This window comes from Anomaloglossus baeobatrachus, chromosome 2 (genome assembly GCF_048569485.1).
Source record: "Anomaloglossus baeobatrachus isolate aAnoBae1 chromosome 2, aAnoBae1.hap1, whole genome shotgun sequence".
NCBI classification, from domain to species: Eukaryota; Metazoa; Chordata; class Amphibia; order Anura; family Aromobatidae; genus Anomaloglossus; species Anomaloglossus baeobatrachus.
The window spans coordinates 54,987,917-55,009,949 of record NC_134354.1 but is presented as its reverse complement, the minus strand read 5'-3'; the positions used below and the strand labels follow the sequence as shown (position 1 = coordinate 55,009,949).

General features: G+C 42.3%; 1 protein-coding gene across 3 annotated transcripts in view; it reads right to left on the bottom strand.

Moving 5' to 3' along the window:
- Positions 1 to 22,033, bottom strand: part of APP (amyloid beta precursor protein) — a 365,769-nt gene that overhangs the window by 26,755 nt on the left and 316,981 nt on the right. For all 3 annotated transcript variants that reach the window (XM_075335061.1, XM_075335059.1, XM_075335060.1), the window contains exons 10-13: positions 20,095 to 20,253; positions 15,932 to 16,060; positions 10,300 to 10,399; positions 808 to 1,029 (exon numbers count right to left, since the gene is read on the bottom strand). In XM_075335061.1, coding sequence (XP_075191176.1) covers positions 808 to 1,029; positions 10,300 to 10,399; positions 15,932 to 16,060; positions 20,095 to 20,253 — 610 coding nt within the window. The remainder of the gene's footprint in view (positions 1 to 807; positions 1,030 to 10,299; positions 10,400 to 15,931; positions 16,061 to 20,094; positions 20,254 to 22,033) is intronic.

Genomic DNA, 22,033 nt, shown 5'->3' with positions numbered 1-22,033 from the left:
TTGCCCAGAATAAGAGATGTTCCACCCACAAAGTCGTTAAAGCCTGTGGACACCTTTGCATCTTTATTTTATTGCATTTATGTGAAAATAAAAACAAATTGATAGGTTTTAAATAAATAAATAAAAATGTTAACTGTTCTATTTCTGCAGCTTGCATGCATTTCAATGCATTGTAAGCAGCTTTATGCTGTTCAGTATCTATCTTGACGGTCGGCAGTCCTCCTGTCTTCTCTCTTTCATCCGAGCATAAATATATTCACTTCAAACCAGAAATCAGTTATGGTTTAGTAGAAGACCATAAAGGCTTGAGACTACGCTGGCAAGGAGACCGCCGTCGATAGTCACTGAACATCATCAAGCAGCTTGCAATGCATTGTGATATATAAAAAAATTAATTCCACAAAAACCCTTTAAAGACACTATCGAAAATTTGGGCAAACAATGCCGTAATTTCATAATATGCTAGGCTGGGTGGTGGACATTATTGATATAAGCATAGGGCCCGTGCCCGATAGTCCTTTGACATCAATCATTGGTAGAAAATAGGACCGGACTGCATTTGCACACAATAAGCATCGCATACTGCAGCCGCTTATCGCGATTTCCTATTAAATTATATCTGTCAGATGTAGAACTGTCTGCCAAATGATAACTTATGTCTATGGCCACCTTAAGGGTTACAAATAGTCAACCATGCAGGACACAAGTAGCAGAAGAGCAGAAAACATACGGGGACATGCAGAGATACATCTAAAAGACGTGCACATGTGTCATATAGCACAACCCTATAGCAAATTTCACTTTTACCTTCGTTTTCCGTGTTTGCAGGGACTGAATCAACACCAAATGGATGCCAGGGCTGAAGGTCATCGACATTGAACTCGCCATCCACAGGGAGAAGCTCCACTGTTGTCTTAGTCTCGGTCAGAGAGGGCATCAGGGCGTCATTGCCGTAGCTGATTCGGGGCTCGCTGACCATGTTGGACAACACGTCATCAGAGTAGTTCTGCTCCTTTTGGAATAACTCGTCTAGAAGTTGGAAGAAACTAGTGTTACGACATGGACAGTACAACAGATTGACCCAATAGTAGACAAATTTGAAGTTGTTTTGTTAAACTTTGGCCAGGTAACCCCTATTTTGTCAGCATACGAGGTGTCCGCCTATTAAGACATTTATGGAAAATCTAGTGCCAACACCACAAACATCTCAGATGGGGAAAAAAAAAAAAACACATTTCAATATCTTTAAAGGAAACCTGTCTGCTGCGTAATTACATCTTGATATATTATCCTCGGAAATGCTTTGGCGTTTCAGAAAAAAAATATGGGGGGCCGGGGGCCGTAGCCTGAGAACAGATTGGTTTGCTACCACTGTTTTTTCCTAGTTCTGCAGCAGTTGATTTACGAGTCTCTCCCTATGTATACGCGCTATAGACTATACTGTACATGTGCGTAGGGAAAGACCTGTCAATCCAGGGCAGCAGGCGGGAAAAGGCCGCCAGGGACCCGCCTATCCAACTAGTCTGCTGCGCGGCTCGGTCCCTGGAGACTATTAAAGAGTCGAACATACTTGGCACAGAAAATACAGCCAGTGCACAATACATGCTGCCCATGGATTGAGCAGAATTGTATCACTTCACAGGTTCCCTTTAAAAATACTTAAAGGGAACCTGTCAGGTCCTGCATACACCCAAAACCACGAGCAGTTCTGGGTGCATATTGCTAATCCCTGCCTAAGTGTCTCTGTTTCTAGTAGCATAGATAGAGAACTTTAGAAAAAGTATTTCTAAAGATCCTTTATGATATGCTAATGCGGCTAGTGACTAGTCACAAGGGCGTTACTTTCCCCGACTAGTCTGCCCTCTTAACATGGTAGCACTCCCATAGGGGCGTACCAACATGCTACTCAATGCAGCATCACCAGCGGTAACACGCGTACCTGTGTCCGCTGTCTCCACTGTTCAGAAGTCCCCAATAGTTCTAGTCTTGCGCACCAGACCTCTTTGAAGCCGGGACGTGTACACCCGGCTTCATACTGCACATGACCGGAAGTGCCGGGGACTTCTGAACAGCAAAGACAGCGGACACAGGTATGCACGTCACTGCTGGTGATGCTCTTTGAGTAGCATGTTAGTATTTTAGCATTCCCACAGGGGCGTGCTAAGAGGTCGGACTAGTTGGGGGAAGTAACGCCCTTGCAACTAGTCCCTGGTCTCATTAGCATATCATAAAGAATCTTTAGAAATACTTTTTCTATAGATCTCTTTATCTATGCTCTTGTATACAGGGACAGTTAGGCAGGATTAGCAATATGCACCCAGAACTGCTCGTGGTTCTGGGGGCATATTGCACCTGACAGGTTCCCTTTAACAGAACCATCTTTATATACAAGTATGTATAAGACAATAGCAGTACTTAAAAGGTGTTGTTCCCTTCCCAGTTAACCCCTTTTCAATTTTAATGTTTACCCTTTATAAAATCTTAAAATTAATACTGACTTCCGGTTCTGGCGCAGTATCAACAGTGATGACACTCGCTGTCCCGGGATCTTGTACTAGTGTAATCAACTGATCCCGGGAGATCCTATTGATACAGAGCCAGAGTATAACTTTATTATTACTTTTAAGGAGAAACCTTCAGATTGAGAAGTGCTTGTTCAAGTAGTGGACAACCTTTTTAATAAATCTGCTTTTTTGTTTATATCCACTATTTACACATCTGACTATAGATACAAGATGCTCAATATGATCATTAAATGATGTGGACACCTTTGCAAGTATTTTTTTTTTATTGTTTATTTATTTAGTTTTTACTTCAAAAGGGATTAGTCTCAAGCTGTGTCTTAAGCAGCACACTGCTTTCCAGTCTCCCTACTTCATTATTTATGGGGATGGGGGAGGGCAGATACTCCTCCTCCTGCTGAGATTAGGCTACTGTAACACATTAATGGTCTGTCATTTTTCTGCAGTCTAAACTATTAACACTATATTTGTATACAGAGAGAACATTGCCTTTGGACAAGCAGCAGTGATTAAAAGAACTGCTCTGCAAAATGTGAATGCTGGTGATTTTGCAGGACTGATAACAGGTCAGGACTCAGGAGATGAAGGGGACAGATCTGAGCAGCTAAAGGCCCTGTCACACAAAGAGATAAATCTGCGGCAGATCTGTGGTTGCAGTGAAATTGTGGACAATCAGTGCCAGGTTTGTGGCTGTGTACAAATGGAACAATATGTCCATGATTTCACTGCAACCACAGATCTGCCAAAGATTTATCTCTGTGTATGACGGGGCCTTTAGTGCTGTATAGAAATCAATGGGTTGGAGAGTGGTGGCCGGGATCTGAGGAGTTAACTCCTCGATCTAGAATGTGGCTACTGCGCATACGTGGGCAGCCTCTGGTAGCAAATCTTTTTGGCACTGTTTGACTTTTACAGGCTCTTGATTTCCCTGCAAATTTCATTCTAGCTCTGAGTGTTTAGTTTACTTGTCAATTTCTGAGCTCCTCTCATGCGAGTACATCAAAGTTCAGTTCAACTTTAATGTGGTCTGTGGTCATAAATCAACATGGATGTGTTTAGAAAAAGACAGATAATAGAGATACAGGGAGAGGTCACTGATGGATTCTTAGTTAGCTCATTCTTGGTCAGCAATGTGCCGAAAAAACAAAGAGCCTGTAAAAGCCAAACGGTGCAAAAATTATTAATGAAACCCAATGGTAAATACAAGCTTTTAGTGGGAGTGGGGGGAAGATCGCCGAAAGTGTCCCTATCCTTTAACACTAAAAGCCAAAGCACTATTGTCATTTATTTCTGGGAAAACTCGATAGCTAATTTTCCTGGATTCGGTGTACATTAATGAGCGCTGCAGAGAAGCTGTGAGTGCAGATTTGCTTTGGTAAATGAATTTTTTTTTTCCAGCAGGAAACCCCACAGAGACTCAGCAGATACAGGAGCTTGTAATGAGTCATGAAACTCTAATAAAGAACACAGGCCGAGAAAGCCAGCGTGCGGTCTAATCACATCTAATGTACACAAGTAAATGACACAAGATGTATAGAGAACGCTCTGCAGCCACAAATGCCCATGATATTACACTAAGATATGTAATAAAAAGTAAATAACGTCGTGTACAGGAGCCGGAGGGGGGAAATGTTCCCGATATGAAGCACGGGGTCAATTGACTCCTTCTACATCAAGCTCTTTGGCTCGGAGCTCTTGGGTAATGCAGCACATTATCTTCCCACGGTAAAAGAACAATTCACCGGAACACATCTATACATAGAGGTAAATATCCTAAGCAGATAATCTTCAGACTTAAATTCAGCAGCATGAAGATTCCTACTAGGAGACACTAACATTTGCTCATTGGTGGGTCCACCACAGGTCCATCCTCATCTATAAAGAACATGGGCACGTCTGATATTAGTTATATTGTAAAACTTTGGTATTGTTGGAACTAAACCCCAAGTAGGGCCTGATAGTTGGCTTTTGATAAGAGTAGGATGGGCTCGCACTCAACCAATCCATGGTGGGCCATATTATAGCACTGAAGCTCTGGGGTCCCGCCAAGGACAACATCTACAAAGAGTTTCTATGTTCTGGGTTTCCTCTGGGTTCTCCAAAGCTCTGGGGTCCCAACAAGGACGACATCTACAAAGAGTTTGTATGTTCTGGGTTTCCTCCGGGTTCTCTAAAGCTCTGGGGTCCCAACAAGGACAACATCTACAAGCGTTTGTATGTTCTGGGTTTCCTCTGGGTTCTCTAAAGCTCTGGGGTCCCAACAAGGACAACATCTACAAAGAGTTTGTATGTTCTGTGTTTCCTCCGGATTCTCCAAAGCTCTGGGGTTCCACCACGGACAACATCTACAAGGAGTTTGTATGTTCTAGATTTCCTCCGGGTTCTCCAAAGCTCTGGGTTCCACCATGGACATCATCTACTAGGAAGTTGGATATTTTGGGTTTCCTTGAGGTTCTATGGTTTCTCACATGCCCCAGATATCCTGATAGGGAATTTAGATTGTGAGCCCCAAACGGGGACAGTGATGATCACATCTGTACAGTGCTGTGAAATTAGTGGTACTGAATAAGCAAATAAATGTTTTAAGATGACCAGCTGAAAGGCTTGTCCGAACACGCCATCTTCATGACATCAAACGAATGGATAGGTTATCAATATCAGATTTGTAGTTCTTCGACACCCTGCACTTTCATTCTTCTAAGGTCCACCCAATGCAAAACACTGCTCTAATTCAGTGTGTAGCAGCTCACATTAAAAGAATAGAAACTATACTGCAGTAATAGGCAGCAACTGTTACACACTGAATGGACCTGAGCTTTGCCTATCTGTTGCATGTGTTTATGTATTGCCATCACTGGTGCTAACAAAACCTGATTGGTGGAGCTGCTGGATATTCGACCTCCATCAATCTGATATTGCCGCGCTATCCAACCAGTAAAACATCAATATGTTGTGCTTGGACAACCCCTTTAAGATTATAAGAAGCCAAAAGGAAGATCAAGCCGTGTGCAGGCCTACGTCAGTAACCACCATGAGGAATGTTATGGATGATGATGTGTTTTGAGATGCTGCAGGGTGGTGGTCTCAAGGCCAGTGCACCTAAGGAGCTGGAACGTTTTAAAGACAATGGCAAGACGGCTTAGAGTTTATTTTTTTGTGACTGACATTTGTTCTTCTGCGTAAGACCAACTACGACAATCGCTAACTTATGTAAAGGAAAAGTAGCTTGAAGCTCATGGACATGTACCCAACAAATGACCAACCAGATATAAAGATGTAACACCTTACAGAATGTACCCTGAGTGCACTGAAAACTAATCGTTACGAAGAAGTTGTCCTATGGATAGGTGACAACTCATTGATTGGAGGGGTTTCTGACCACTAGGACCCTCACTGATGGGATAAAAAAAATCCATTCTGCTAAACAGTCACTTGCCCAACTGCTTCTACATTCGTGCTCCACAGTCCTGTCGTGAACAGGAGAATGAATGGAGCAGTGGTTGGGTTTGAGCACTACTACTCCATAAGAACGGGAACAGAAGTGCCCCAATGGGGATCAAAATTGTACATTCTGTGGATCCCAGTGGTCAGAACCCCTCTGATGAAAAAGTTCTCACCTATATACAAGTTATGTCCGGTTACGTTAAGGGTGTTGGTTTGATAAGCTTCTCAGCATAGATGTGATGTCAACTTGGAAACCTCCACTTGCTATGCAGCCGGTGGTTACTAAATTTTAAGTTGTCAGGATGTCAGATCTCAGCTCCGGGAGGCCTCTTATTTTTCGAAAGAAACAATTGGAAAGAACACTGAAGAGTGCAAAGTTTGCTAAATGCATGCAAATAATTACAGACTTGTCAAATACGAGATAGGTGCATTCAGTCAGCGCTGCGAGGCCATTATCCATTATTTACTGTGATGGAATGTCTTCTGGATAACGCAGTGTCCTTACTTCATTCATAGGTTATATGCAAATAGCTTTTTGGGATGAAAAACAGCAAACTTGTCACTTTCCATGCACCAGAATTAGGTGTCTAAGTATCTAAATGGGTCTGGTGCTATGAAAAACACATCAATAACTGGAAGACTAACATCAAGGGAGTCAATTTTGGCACGTCAATAGGGTTGGAATGCCATCAGTGTGCAAATCTGGGATACTGGGATAAAAAAATGTTCCTTTTTATATGGGTAGGCTACCTTAAATCTCAAAGCTATACAATAAGAAACCACCCTACAATTTTGTACGATGGGTGCTTGGTCACTCTGCAATGAGAGGAGGTTACCAGTAGCTATATGATTCTCATGAAGGAGCCATATATAATACACAAGTCCTATGTTTATAAGGCTATGTACATCTTTTGTAAAGAATCTTTCTATTATACTTTTGTTTCCTGCAAAATGTCTAAATCCATTATCAAGCAGTGTCCAAAAATGTTACAAACTGTCAGAGCTCCGGCTCCTGACAGCTCTCTCTGTACAGGGGAAGGGGTTTGTACCCAAATTTCTACTATATAGAAAGTATCTACAGTCTCAGGGAGGGCAGGCTATGGATTAAGAGAAAAATACTATGAAGAGGAAATAAGTGCAAGATAGAAGCTGTGCTGATATATGAGCCAAGGAAGACAACAGCACCCTGAATGCACAAGAGCGCACGTCCAGCCTATATTACTAGGAGAGACACTCCTACAAAAGAAAAATACCATGAATAGGAAATATGCGTAGAATAGAAGCTGTGCTGATATATGAACCAAGGAAGACAACAGTGCTGATATATGAAACAAGGAAGACAACAGCACCCAGAATGCCCACAGAGCGCACGTCCAGCCTATATTACTAGGAGAGACACTCCTAAAAGACAAAAATAACATGAAGAGGAAATAAGTGCAGGATAGAAGCTGTGGTAGAATATGAGCTAAGGAAGAGAACAGCTGCCTAAATATACACAGAGCTCACATCCAGCCTATATTACTGGGAGATACACTCCTACAAGAGAAAAATCTGAAGCTTAGATTAGGTTGAACACGTCTTATCAAGTGAGAGAAATATCGTGATGAGGAAATGCGTGCAGGATAAAAGCTGTGCTGATAATGAGCGAAGGAAGACAACTGCACCCTGAATACACACAGAGCTCACGTCCAGCCTATATTACTGGGAGAGACACTCCTACAAGAGAAAAATCTGAAGCTTAGATTAGGTTGAAAACGTCTTATCAAGTGGTCTAACAATGAATGAAGAAATGAGAATTGGTTCCCTTTTATTCATAAAACTGCACTAGCATATGTAATAATCATTTTTTCAAAGATGTACAATGTCATTAAGCCAATTAACGAACTGTACCAACAGAATTATTCAGAATGGAAAATCTCATAAGTGGAGTATTAACGGGTGAAATAATAGAAAGTGAAAGCTGCACATTCCTCTCATTACCAACTATCCGTCTCCAAACAATGATAGTAGGTTATATTTCGGCACCGGATCAAGGGGTGGTCATATCATTGGTGCAACCTGTGCAGCCGCAAAGGGGCCCAAGAGGTAAGGAGCCCCATTTCTACTTCCAAAGCAGGTGGAATTGTGCATTTTTGATGCGTTATTGGCCTGAAAAGGGCCCATATACTCTTCTTGCACAGAGGCACTTTTCGGTCTGTGTCCGCCAGCAAACGGATCTGTATAGCTAGAAGATGCCTTGGTAAAAATCGGTAAACATTGACGAAATGGTGAGGGTTTTACATATGGCTTCTGTGTTACCATGAATTAGAGGTGCGCTTTCTTATTTAACCCCTTAAAGCTATTCGCCGTGCATATACGGGTGTATGATGAACCCAACCCATACTCTGTAGAGGTAACGGCTGTGTATTACAGCCAGGACCTGCCACTAACAATCATGGATGGAGAGGAGCTCTGCCTGCGATTGTTACCCTGATATACCCCTCCATCAAACTCTGACAGCGCGACTTAACATGCGCAGTCATAGTGGCACGTCATTTTAAGCTCTCATTGGCACCCCAATGACATAATTGCGGGTCGCCGATAGATTGCTTTGACAGCAGGGGATCAGCTGATGACCTCCATGTTTGTCGTTATAGCACTTCTTTGAATCCTGCCTGTGGCCGGGCTTCAGAGGATACTGTGCGTTCCACTATATGCAGCAGTGTTGAGACCATCGCAAGGGACTATTAAAAGCAGTAAAAAATTTAAAAAATATATATATTTAAAAAAATATTGAAAAAATAAAAAGTTTAAATCATTTCAGAATTGTGTGGGTTCTTTTTCACAGTTTCTAACCATTTGGAATTTTCTCCCCGTTTTCCAGTATACTATGTGGTAAAATAAATGGTGTCATTCAAAAGTACAACTCCCACAAGAAAACAAGACCTCATATGACCAAACAGAAAAAAAAGTTATGGCTCTTGGAAGAAAATTAGGATGAAACGAAATTTCAAAAACGGAAATTGGCCCCGTCACAAAGGGGTTGAGGTTTGAACTAACAAAAAAATGAACAAAAGTAAATAATTAAAAGGCGGGTAACTAGACTACTACAAGGAATGGAGGCCTCACATATGATGACAGGTTGAAAAAGTTGGATTTGTTTAGCTTAGAAAAAAAAGACGTCTCAGAGGAAATCTCATTTATATGTATAAATACATGTGTGATCAATATAAAGGACTGGCACATGACTTATTTCTTCCAAAGACAATACTAAGGACCAGGGGGCATTCACTGCGAGTGGAAGAAAAGCGATTCCGGCAGCTAAATAAGAAAGGGTTCTTTACAGTTAGAGCAGTCAGACTGTGGAATGCCGACCACAAGAGGTAGTAATGGCAGATACTATAACCGCTTTTATAAAAGGGCTGGATGATTTCCTCAGTACACTTAATGACAAAATGTATAATTGGTGAAGGAAGGTTGAACTAGATGGACCTAGGTCTTTTTTCAACCTGTGTAACTATTAGGGAATACTGAGTTAGTAGAGAGATCCTTGGTTCTGGATCCACATCGCTCGGCCATTGTGGTTAGCGGTTACAAAGAGTGTCCCTCTCTCTGGAGGACCCGATCTGTCCTGCATTACATAGACAATGCATTAGTTTGATTGTAATACTTCATTTTTCCTGCGGGGGAGCTGTAGGTAAAGTAAACACTGTCAGGTTTTACCAGAGATTACAACTGATTGTTAGGGATCCCAACAAGAAGACACTTAGCGGCTTATTGTCTCATTAATAGACATATAATACCATATTCCACGTAGTAAATACTTTTTTAGTTAACGGGTCTTTGAAAGACAAAATTGGACAAATATTCTCAGGTCAAATGTATAGATACACTAGCTTTAGTACCCGGGCATTGCCCGAGATAGTAACTGTCTCTCGGTCTGTCTCTTTCCCCGGTCTGTCTGTCTCTATCTCTCTGTCTCTTTCTTTCTCTGTCTCTCTTTGTCCATCTCCCCACCGACATCATATTACCTCACATATAAGCTTCTTATACTAACAATATCTTTTGTTCCTATAGCAACCAATCACAGCTGCTATTAAAACCAGTAGTTCCAGGCTCCATTTACCTTAATGGAGGCATGTTTTTTGGAGAGTAACTGTAAAGCGCAGGGTTACATTTTCCTCTCAAAACATAGTCTACGACGCTCCCTGGGTCACATGAGGAGTCTGTGCAAAATTTTGTGACTGTAAATCCGACGGTGCGGATTCCTTTAGCGGACACACGGACACACACACATACACACAGAGTCTTATATATTAGATTATTCATCATGATGCAGATTACAGTTTCTTACCAACTTCATCCTGGATCTCCTCGGCCACAGCAGGTACTTTGTACAGGAGCGAGAAGCTCTGGTTCATCCTCTCATTAATAACGCGGAGGTGGGTCATCACCTAAAGAGGTCACACACATACAAAGGTTACATCAAGTACAGATTATCCACCATTCTACTTACTGTACATGATTACAAGACCCACTATCACGGTAATGTTGTGAACAGCAGATTTGCTTTCCTGAAGCCAAAGGATAGGAAATTTGGTAAAAAAAAAAAAATTACTCCATAACTTATCGGAGAGCGTTCTGAGCATGCTTTGATCTGTGCAGAGGTCATTGTGCGGCATGGCGGAGGAGGTGAGCTGTACTTATTGTGAATAATCCTACATTATCTACTGTATAGAAAGATTTATCTATCATTGCTGTCTGTGATGATAATGAGACTGTGGAAAAGTCATCTGTACAGAACAGGAAGTGGTCAATGAAATGTCAGAACTTTTTTTATTTTTAAATCAACATGATTTTTTAAATGTAAATAACAAAAAAAATAACATTTGGTTACAGTCTTTGACATTTTAGATAAAGTTATAGCTACAGATCTACTACTATATCCGAGAGGTCAAACGGTTCTTCCCATCTCCAAGATCCTATCCCAATATCTAGTTGGTATAATAATAATAATAATAATACCAAATACCTCCAATTAGAAAAATAGTATAATTCTCTTGCTATAGTTATGTCTCTTACCTTATGTTCAGGGCATTGCAGGACCTTAGGAATCCATGGTTATGACCACGAGCATATAACTGACTAGATGTGTGGTCATAATCATGGATACCTAACTTTCATTAAACTCATTTTTTGAGTGCTGAATACTTTACATGGATACCTAAGGTCCTGCAATGCCCTGCACATGAGGTAAGATACATGGCTATATCAGGAGAATTATACATTTCTAATTTGAGGTACCTGGTAATATTATTAATATTATTACCAAATACCTCCAATTAAAAATATAGTATAGTTCTCCTGATATAGCCATGTCTCTTACCTCATGTGCAGGGCATTGCAGGACCTTCGGAATCCATGGTTATGACCACGAGCCACTAACTGTGACTATATGCGTGGTCGTAATCATGAATACCTAAGTTTTATTAAATTAATTTTTTGAGTGCTGGATTAATACTTTACATGGATACCTAAGGTCCTGCAATGCCCTGCACATGAGGAAAGTGACATGGCTATATCAGGAGAACTATACTACATTTCTAATTGGAGGTATCTGTTAATATTATTATTACTACCAAATACCTCCAATTAGAAATATAGTACAGTTCTCCTGATAAAGCCATGTGTCTTACCTCATGTTCAGGGCATTACAGCAATCCATGGTTATGACCATGAGCATATAACTAACTGACTAGATGCGTGGTCGTAATCATGGATACTTCACTTTCACTAAATTCATTTTTTGAGTGCCGGAGTAATACTTTACATCGATACCTAAGGTCTTACAATGCCCTACACATGAGGTAAGAGACAAGGCAATATCAGGAGAACTATACTACATTTCTAATTGGAGGTAGCTGGCAATATTATTATTATTCTCAAATACCTCCAATTAGATATCTAGTATAGTTCTCCTGATATACCCATGTCTCTTACCTCATGTGCAGGGCATTGCAGGATCTTAGGAATCCATGGTTATGACAACGAGCAACTAACTGACTAGATGCGTGGTCGTAATCATGGATACTTTACTTAATTTTTTGAGTGCCGGATTAATACTTTACATGAATACCTAAGGTCCTGCAATGCCCTGCGCATGAGGTAAGACACATGGCTATATCAGGAGAACTATACTATATTTCTAATTGGTGGTATTTGCTAATAGTATTATTATTACACCTACTACATATTGGGATAGGACCTTGGAGATGGGAAGAACCCTTTAAGACTTATAGACGCTGGAGTGGCCAAAATACTTACTTTAAAAAAAAAAAAAAAAAAATATATAGTTTAAAAAAATATATTTATATATATATATAATATTTATATTTTATAAAACAAATCTGCAAAACCATTTTTTTTTTTTTAGATTGGAAAAGCAGATCTTGTGTTGGGTTCTTGGTAAATGGTATGGAGCATACAGGAGGCTTTGAAACTCCATGTAAATGAGCAATCCTCCCACTGTGACATGGAAAGAGAAGACAATTCCCACTTTTTACCAGTAGCGGGGGTCCATCGCTTGGACAGTGGGGGTCGGGGGAAGCGGAGAAATCACTATTCTTGCAACATTAGGTACAGTGGAGTGATCTTGGCCGGCACATTCGGCAGCACAGCTGGTTAGCAAAAGTGAATAGCAGGAGCCGGGCAGCCCTGCAATTTCACAGCCCTGCTGCCGTCTCTGCACAATCTGCAGGCGCAGTCTCCTCGGAATATTCTTTAGCTGCTATTATGCTTAATGGATTAATAAAAATGGGATCCGGCAAGAAATGGGAATGCTAATGGGCCGCAGGATGCACAGATTAGCGGCACACACGGCAGGTGTACTAAATCTGCAAACTGACTGGATATCCAAATAGATCATCAGAAGCTTTTTTTTTTCCTCTTTTCCTCCGCACCTCAGTAGTCATCTGTTTTTCGATGCATAAATCTGTCAGCCGTAGATCAATAACGCATTAGCGCTACAATGATCTACTAGGTACATCATCTCGCCTCCAGTTAACTCTTCTGCTGACCGGTTAGTCTACAATGCGTAGAAATCCCGTTTTCTAGCCAAAATAAAGCCGCCCGCACCTGCAGTCTGATTGTAAGCCGAGGCGTAGAAGCGCCTGAGTCATCCCTTTATGAGAAGTCTTAATATCTACGCTGCAGATTTCTGCATATATCCTCCAAGTCTGGCATTCCTGCAGACTCTGAATGATATATACTGCTGTATCTGCTTTGCTGCGGGGTTTTGTAGTGGAGAGCACTTCCCACTGCAGGGTAAAGCTGGGGAAACAGATAAAAGAACGGCTTCATCCATTCTCATGATCTAGGTTTAAACCTCAGCTTGTAGGAATCACACAATATCCTATGGAATCTACAGAAATCACTAATTGCACACACCCGCTGTAAAGGGGGCTTTACACGCTACGACATCGCTAGCAATTGTTAGCGATATTGAGCGTGTAAGCACCCGCCCCCGTCGTGGACGCGATATCATGTGACCGCTGCCGCAGCGAACATTATCGCTACGGAAGAGTCACACGCACTTACCTGGTCGGCGGCGTTGCTGTGACTGCCGAACAATCTCTCCTTCAAGGGGGAGGGACGTTCGGCATCACAGCAACGTCATCGCGACGTCACTAAGCGGCCGGCCAATCAAAGCGGAGGGGCGGAGATGAGCGGGACGTAACATCCCGCCCACCTCCTTCCTTCCGCATAGTGGTCGGCGGCAGGTAAGGAGATGTTCCTCGCTCCTGCTGTGTCACACACAGCAATGTGTGCTGCCGTAGAAGCGACGAACCACATCGATAATCAACCCTTACCGATTTTTGAGTTTGGGACGACCTCTCCATGGTGAACGATTTTCACCATTTTTGAGGTTGTTTAAGGTCGCTGGTACAATTACACGCTGCGATATCGTTAATGACGCCGGATGTGCGTCACTAACAACGTGACCCCGACGATAAAACATTAACGATATCGTAGCGTGTAAAGCCCCCTTAAGGCTGGGTTCACATTTGTACGTCTACAGACTAACAGCACATGCGTTCCATGTACAACTTAAAATATATGTAAACATGTGACATACATTCACCTATGTCTGCAAATTTAAACATGTTTAATGTATGTAATATATTCATCCAAACAATACTGTATATGCACTCAAACAATATGTGCACCCAAACGATCTATGTGCACCCAAACGATCTATGTGCACCCAAGCGATCTATGTGCACCCAAACGATCTATGTGCACCCAAACGATATATCCACCCAAACAATATATGCATCCAAACAATAATCCCAATAAAATGGAATAATTTTATTACGTCTTGCCTATTGTAGTCTATGGGTTCACTGGCATATTGGTATGAATACCATTTTTTTTTGCAATACAGGCATACAGTGGATGAAATAAGCAATGAATAGGACACCACATTTTTTAAGTACTGTAAATATATTTCTAAAAGTGCTATTGACATGAATTTCTCACCAGATGTCAGTAAAAACCCATCCAATCCACACAGGGAAAGAAATCAACCCATAGATGTTCATAAATTTAGTGATGTGCAATAATAAAAAAATGACAGGGAGAAAGTATTGAACACATGAAGAAAGAAAAGGTGCAAAAAGCCAAGGAAAGTTATGGCAGCAGCTGAAATCTAGCACTAATTAGAAAGCAATCCTGCCACTTAGTAAAAAATAATATCAGCTGTTTCAACTGATGGCCAATAAAAAGATGTCTTATTACTAATGTGCCACACAAGAAACATCTCATGATAGTAAAACCAATGGGCTGTCAAAACCTTTGCAACCTTACTTTTGCAAAAAATACTAATGACATTGGTTACAGAAGAATTTGTTAACTACTGAAGGCTCCAGTAAGCACTGTCGGGGCCATAATCTGGTTAATTTCACCATTAAACTGGCCAAGACCAGGTGCGCCCCGTAACATTTCAGACAGAGGAGTTAAAATAATTATCAAAAGAGTTGTCCAAGAGCCAAGAACCACCTGTGAAGAGCTATAGAAAGACCTGGAATCAACAGGGACAATTGTTTAAAATAAAACAATAAGTAATGCACTCTCTCTCCATGGCCTGTCTTTACGCTCACCATGCAAGACTCCATTGCTGACCAAAAAGCACATATAAAGTTTGCGCAACAACATTTTGACAAGCCTGTGAAATACTGAGAGAAAATAGTTTGGTGACATCAGAACAAGATTGAACTCTTTGGATGCCATAATACGGAACACACCATGTATTGAGGCTCAAAGGTGACACTGCACATCATCCCAAAATCACTATACCAATAATGAAGTGTGGAGGTGGGAACATCATGATGTGGGGCTGTTTTTCAGCATACGGCACTGGCAAACTGCATATAATTAAAGGAAGGACGAATGGACAAATGTACTGAGACGGTCTTGATAGAAATCTGCTGCCATCTACCAGGATGATTAAGATGAAAAGGGGATGGACATTTCAGCAAAACACTGATCCCAAGCACACAGGCAAGGAAACTCCAACTGGTTTCAGAGAAAAAAAAATAAAAGCTACTAGACTGGCCGAGCCGATCACAGGACCTGAATCCAATAGAAAATGTATGGAAGGAAACAAAGCTCAGAGTTCATAAAAGGACCATCTGGATTTTAAGAGTGTTTGTGTGTTAGTGTGGCCCAAAATCACACCTGAGCAATGCATGCCACCAGTTTCTCCACACAGGAAGAGTCTTGAAGCTGTCATCACCAACAAAGGATTTTGTAAGAAGAATTAAATAAATGTCAGTAAAACGTGTTCAATACTTCTTCCCTGTCTCGTTTCTCATTATTACACATCACTAAATTTATGGACATCTACGGTTTGATTTTTTTTGCCTTTGTGGATTGAATGGGTTGTTACCGACAAGTTCTCAACAAGATCTTACTGTAAGTTAGGTTACCTGAGATCGAATCTGAGCAGCCTTCTTGGGATCTACCATGCGGACATGCTCGAAGTGTTTGAGAGTGTGCTGTCTGTCCTTCTGCTCGGCACGTACGTACTTCTTCAGCATATTAAAGACATGGCGGGGCTGTAAGAAAGGACACGATGATGAGGGACTGATGTTAATTCAATGCACAGAAGGATTTAAAGCTGTAGATTAATAATCCTAAATTACACTAATTTATATAGTGATGTCACCAATTTTCTGTACTGAAAGTCAAGAGCGAAAACAACAAAAATATTGCAAAAAATATTCACAATAATAATGAGGAAAGAAGATGTCACTGTGGCTAACCTCCCATCATTTACCACCAATTCTGATGACAGTATGCCTAGACATAACAATCCAAGATTTTACGCACAACCTCACTGTCTTTGTGGCATCCCTGACATCACTACAGGTCACTTAAAACATTTTATAAGTGCAGATTTTATAAGAGTAACTGTGCATTCAAAAATCTTAAGACGTGTAGTAGTGGCATGTCAACATGTCCGATCTGGTACTTGTAGTGCCACGAGGCTTATTAGAGCATTGAAGGTTCAGGCTTTACGAATAACCAAGAGATGTATGGGTCTGGCTATAGACATACCTCTGCTCATGGGTGTGTCTCAGATCCTCAAATGGAGACTATTGTTTGAAACTTGGTCCGTGTGTAATGGTTGTTTCCAGAAAGGAATCCTCAGAGAGCGGAGTACCTTGTCCTGACCGGGACTGTGTGCATATAGGTTGTGAAGCCTCTGGAAGGAATCCTCTGAAGAAAGAGGGGGTTCGCTTCTTCCGACAGGGGTCAGTGTGTGGAGGTTTGTGTCACCTTTGGAAGGAACCTATGGAGAGGGGTGTGTATACTAACTGAGGTCAGTGTGTGGCGGTTTGTGATAGCTCCACAAGGAACCTTTGGAGAGGGGTGTGTATACTAACTGGGGTCAGTGTATGGAGACTAGTGATACCTCCACAAGGAACCTTTGGAGAGGGGTGAGTATACTAATTGAGGTCAGTGTGTGGAGGTTTGTGATACCTCCACAAGGAACCTTTGGAGAGGGGTGTGTATACTAACTGGGTTCAGTGTGTGGAGGCTTGTGATACCTCCGGAAGAAATCTCTGGAGAGGGGTGTGCATACTAACTGGGGTCAGTGTGTGGAGGCTTGCGATACCTCTGGAAGGAACCTCTGGAGAGGGGTGTGCATACTAACTGAGGTCAGTGTGTGGAGGTTTGTGATACCTCCACAAGGAACCTTTGGAGAGGGGTGAGTATACTAATTGAGGTCAGTGTGTGGAGGTTTGTGATACCTCCACAAGGAACCTTTGGAGAGGGGTGTGTATACTAACTGGGTTCAGTGTGTGGAGGCTTGTGATACCTCCGGAAGAAATCTCTGGAAAGGGGTGTGCATACTAACTGGTGTCAGTGTGTGGAGGCTTGCGATACCTCTGGAAGGAACCTCTGGAGAGGGTTGTGTATACTAACTGGTGTCAGTGTGTGGAGGCTTGCGATACCTCCACAAGGAACCTTTGGAGAGGGGTGTGTATACTAACTGGTGTCAGTGTGTGGAGGCTTGTGATATCTCCGGAAGGAATCTCTGGAGAGGGGTGTGCATACTAAATGGGGTCAGTGTGTGCAGGCTTGTGATACCTCCGGAAGGAACCTCTAGAGAGGTGTGCTTGTACTGTCCGGGACCAGTGAGTTGAGAGGAAGATACCTCCACTAGGATACTTCCCAAGAGAAGTGTACCCAAAACTGTGTGGGTGTACCCCAATTGAAATGGACCGTAAAACGATGTTGAATTTATGTGAAGCCAGAAGAGGGCTTGTGTAATGTAATTAAAGAGCGGTTTAATGTGTCATACACCGGCTGGACTTTTTAAGAAGTCTTCCGGTCATTACTTGTGGAGCAGAGTGAGTAACCCCATCACAAGGGGTATAAAGCCTTACAAACACTATCAGATTACATTTTATAGAGGATTTTGAGCATGGGTGGTCTGGGAGGTGTGGCCAGCATACTCAGGGGTGGTGCTTAGGCTAGCTTTATGTGCATGGTACATCTACTAGTCTCAGCTTCTGCTCTCTAATTGTTAGGATATATGTATACGCTGTAGAAAGGTTGCCTTCAGGACACACTGACATCTCTGGAGACCTTTCAAATAAATCATGCTGCCTGTCAGAGAGAGGAAATCCTATTGATCGTGTCACTGGGGTTTCTAGCCTCACTACCCAGTATTGATTGCAGTATTTAATTGGTAAACGTCCAAGTTTCTCCAATATCTGCCACAATGCCGGCTGAGATAACCGAGCCTAACTACATGAGTACAATCACACCTCAAAATAAATGCACAGAAATGTTGAGATCTCAGGAGAGATTAACTATAATATGTGTAAAAAAATTACTTTTCTGGGTTTTTTTTTCTATAAAATAATAAAAAAATTCTTTCCATGGTGAAAAAGAGATATTTGCAGTAACGCAAAAGAGGTTTCCTTACTCTGCTTTCTCTGGCGCCCAAGGTATATTCGGGAACATCAAACAAACATCGTTACATTTTTTAATTATGCTAATCTCTGACCCAGTTTAACTTACTTCCCATCCTCTTCAATGAATTTGTTTTCTTTGCAGAGTTCACTCGGTAATTCCTCTGAGTTTTACCAGCCATGCGAGCAGATTCTTAGTTAATGTGTCCAGGTGGAACTAAGCAATACAATCATATGCGCAAGTGGCTGTGGATTTATACGGAGGATCTAGAATACGCACATTCGACTGCCATGGGTGTTTGGTTTGTGGTTAAAACAAAGAACCATAAAAAGAAGGATCTGATGGTTTAGAAAAAGATTGCTCTACAGTCACGAGTCATGGTTGGTGAAAACCGGCGATCATAGAGGGAAACGAGCCCCAACACAGAATCTGAGACCAAATCCCTACTACGATGTCTCATTTACGGTAATGAAAAAATTCCTGGAAAAACATTCAAGCATCCACCTACTTGTTACGCGTACCAGGCACCTGAGCATGGTAGTGCCCACTCATCACTAGTTACGAGTACTGAGCATGGTAGCGCCTGCACATCACTAGTTACGAGTACGGAGCAGCCGAGCATGGTAGTTCTCACTCATCACTAGTTATGAGTACGGAGCAGCCGAGCATGGTAGTGCTCACTTATCACTAGTTACAAGTACTGAGCACCTGAGCATGGTAGTGCCCGCTCATCACTAGTTAGGAGTACAGAGCATCCAAGCATCGTAGTGCTCACTTATCACTAGTTACAAGTTACGAGCATGGTAGTGCTCGCTCATCACTAGCCATTTATAATGTTCCCATCTTCATAAGTGGTAGTAGGGTCTTTGGGTTTTTCAGGCTCTAGGCTTTTTTGGCACTACACGCCCTATAGCTACACCCATGGACCTCCGCATGGCTGTCACCTTACCATATGTTCCCTGTATCATACTTTTGTTTTCTCTACCATTATTCCAGAAGCTAAAAAAATTTGGTGTGAACGTAAGGCTCACAAGAGCATGGTTACGATCAAGGGAATGCAACTTAAAAATGAACTTTGTTCGTGGGAAAACCACTTTTAAAAAAAAAAAAAAATCTTCATTATATCATCATGTTATCCTCCATTTATTCTGTTATGTAATCAGAAAGATCTCCAGAAAAAGTCTTGGTCCAAATCAAGTTGTCACTTACTGATAATAGTTGAATACTAACACGTCGGACATCCTTCAGAGGCTGCATAACACCACTAGTCTAGGACCAGAGGTAACAGTACACTTAATGACTATCTTAGATCCTAAGTTTCCAACCTGTGGTGTGTTCCCAGTAGGTGCATGCCATGTCTTTAGTGACTTGAACAGTCAGGCTTTGCTGTGTACAAAAGTAGGAATTTTGGAGCCTAAAACTCCATGAATACACTATGCCATGGGCGTACATATCAATGGTGCAACCTGGGGCACAAGAGGTAAGGGGACCACTACCACCTCCAAGGCAGGAGGAATTATGCATTATGAGGAGCTATTGGACTGTAAAGGGCCCAGGGGCCCTCATCTGTCTGTGTCCACCAGAGCAATATGCAGTACTGCAAAACTAACCCAACAAAAGCGAGAACTTCTTTGCATTACATAGGCAATTGTTCATCTCTTACCCTTGGTGGATCAGATTGTAGCGCAGTGATATAATTCTCCAAGGCTACTCGTCGGCGATCATTTAGTATGGCCTCCACTCGAACCATGTGAGTCTCAACCAGCTTCTGCCTCTCATTGGCCGCCTCTTGTTCCAGCGATTCTACCTTCTCCTGGAAACGCTACAAATCAGAGCAAACGGTCCATGAATAAACAGCTGAAGGACACAAACCAACTAATCGTTCCAGACCTCACGTCTAACGTTCCCTCTAGGCCATGCCTGCCAACTTTCATTAAATCTTCTTGAGATGGTTGGGGATTACTTTTATTTGTATAAAGATGAACTAAACAAAAATTGATGGTTCAGTATGTGGCTGTCAGGGCAAAGGAAATATTAGGGAAGCTTGGTCTTACAAGAAGTTTGCGCAGAACTTTTCATCTCTTTCTGGAGATCTCCATTTCCGAGAGCCTCCAAGACGTTCTGGAAGAGTTATTGAGCATGGTCTAAGCTGTGCATGCTGGATATGAGAATGTTGGTTGAGCGATTATTAAGATCCTCAATAACATGTTTTATGTAGGTCTCCTTTTCAGGGTGCACACCTTGAGGGGGCACTGATGAAAGCCCCTCTATTACTCCAGGAGATCGCTAAGCAAAGAATTCCATTTTAAGCTTTATATATATTTTACTAAAAAGAGAAACACATAAGTTACACTGAGAAGAATAGCTCGAAATTTGTAAGGTGACCACATTTACTAGTGGGGAAAAAAAAAAAAAAAAGAAGAGTTTGCAACAACCTTTTGTGTTACTAATGTCACCGAATAATAATATTATGCAGCCGATAAGACCCAGCTCTTCCTTCTCCTGGAAACACTACATTGTAAATCATCACAAGACATCTTCATGGGGATGTTTCATGCATTTAAAATGTTTCGATGAAAAATAAAGTGTTTTACTATTTATTTTTTAATGCTGGTGTTTAACCATCCTCGGGGTTGGTCCTTGGGGTTATACGTCCTTGAGGTTGGTCCTCCCGGAAGCAGACGAATCCTCCCTGCCATGCCTCTACAGATTCAACTCAGTGGATTATAGGCTGCTGAGCCGCGGGCCCCCGCCTGCTCAGCCGGGCGCTCCCGCCTGCTCAGCCGGGCGCTCCCGCCTGCTCAGCCGGGCGCTCCCGCCTGCTCAGCCGGGCGCTCCCGCCTGCTCAGCCGGGCGCTCCCGCCTGCTCAGCCGGGCGCTCCCGCCTGCTCAGCCGGGCGCTCCCGCCTGCTCAGCCGGGCGCTCCCGCCTGCTCAGCCGGGCGCTCCCGCCTGCTCAGCCGGGCGCTCCCGCCTGCTCAGCCGGGCGCTCCCGCCTGCTCAGCCGGGCGCTCCCGCCTGCTGAGCACTTCTCAGGTGTCTATTGTGCGATCAGTGGACGTCTTAAGACTTGGACTCCTACTGATTTGCAGGCAATTTAAGTACCTGCTAACTATGCAACATCAGGAAGAAAGCTTTGTTACTCTTTAAGTCATGGTATTGAGCAGATGTAAATATATCCCTGCTAGAAATCACTAGTGCAGTTGATCGCTGATGTGGTGCACGCTACATTTATTTTTGCGCATTTGACAGCTCTCCTTTGACCCCATTGAATAATTTCTGCAAGGTATATAGATTTATTTTGTGACTGGCATCGGAATACATTTTATTGATGGGGATTTTGCTTATTTCAGCATATTTGTAATCTTCATAGGAGGTTGCTGCAATTACGTAAATGCAGCAATTAATGAGGTCAATCCCAAGAGGACCATGCGTGTGTGTGACATCCATCACTACTGTTTCCAGCTAATGATTCCTGTCCATTGCTATGACAGATGAAGCTATGCAGAACAGTACACGTGGCCATCAGGCCTATTGTAGAACATGGTTTGTCGGTGGTCCATATGGACTATATGTCAGAACTGACGGTGGTTAACCATCTGT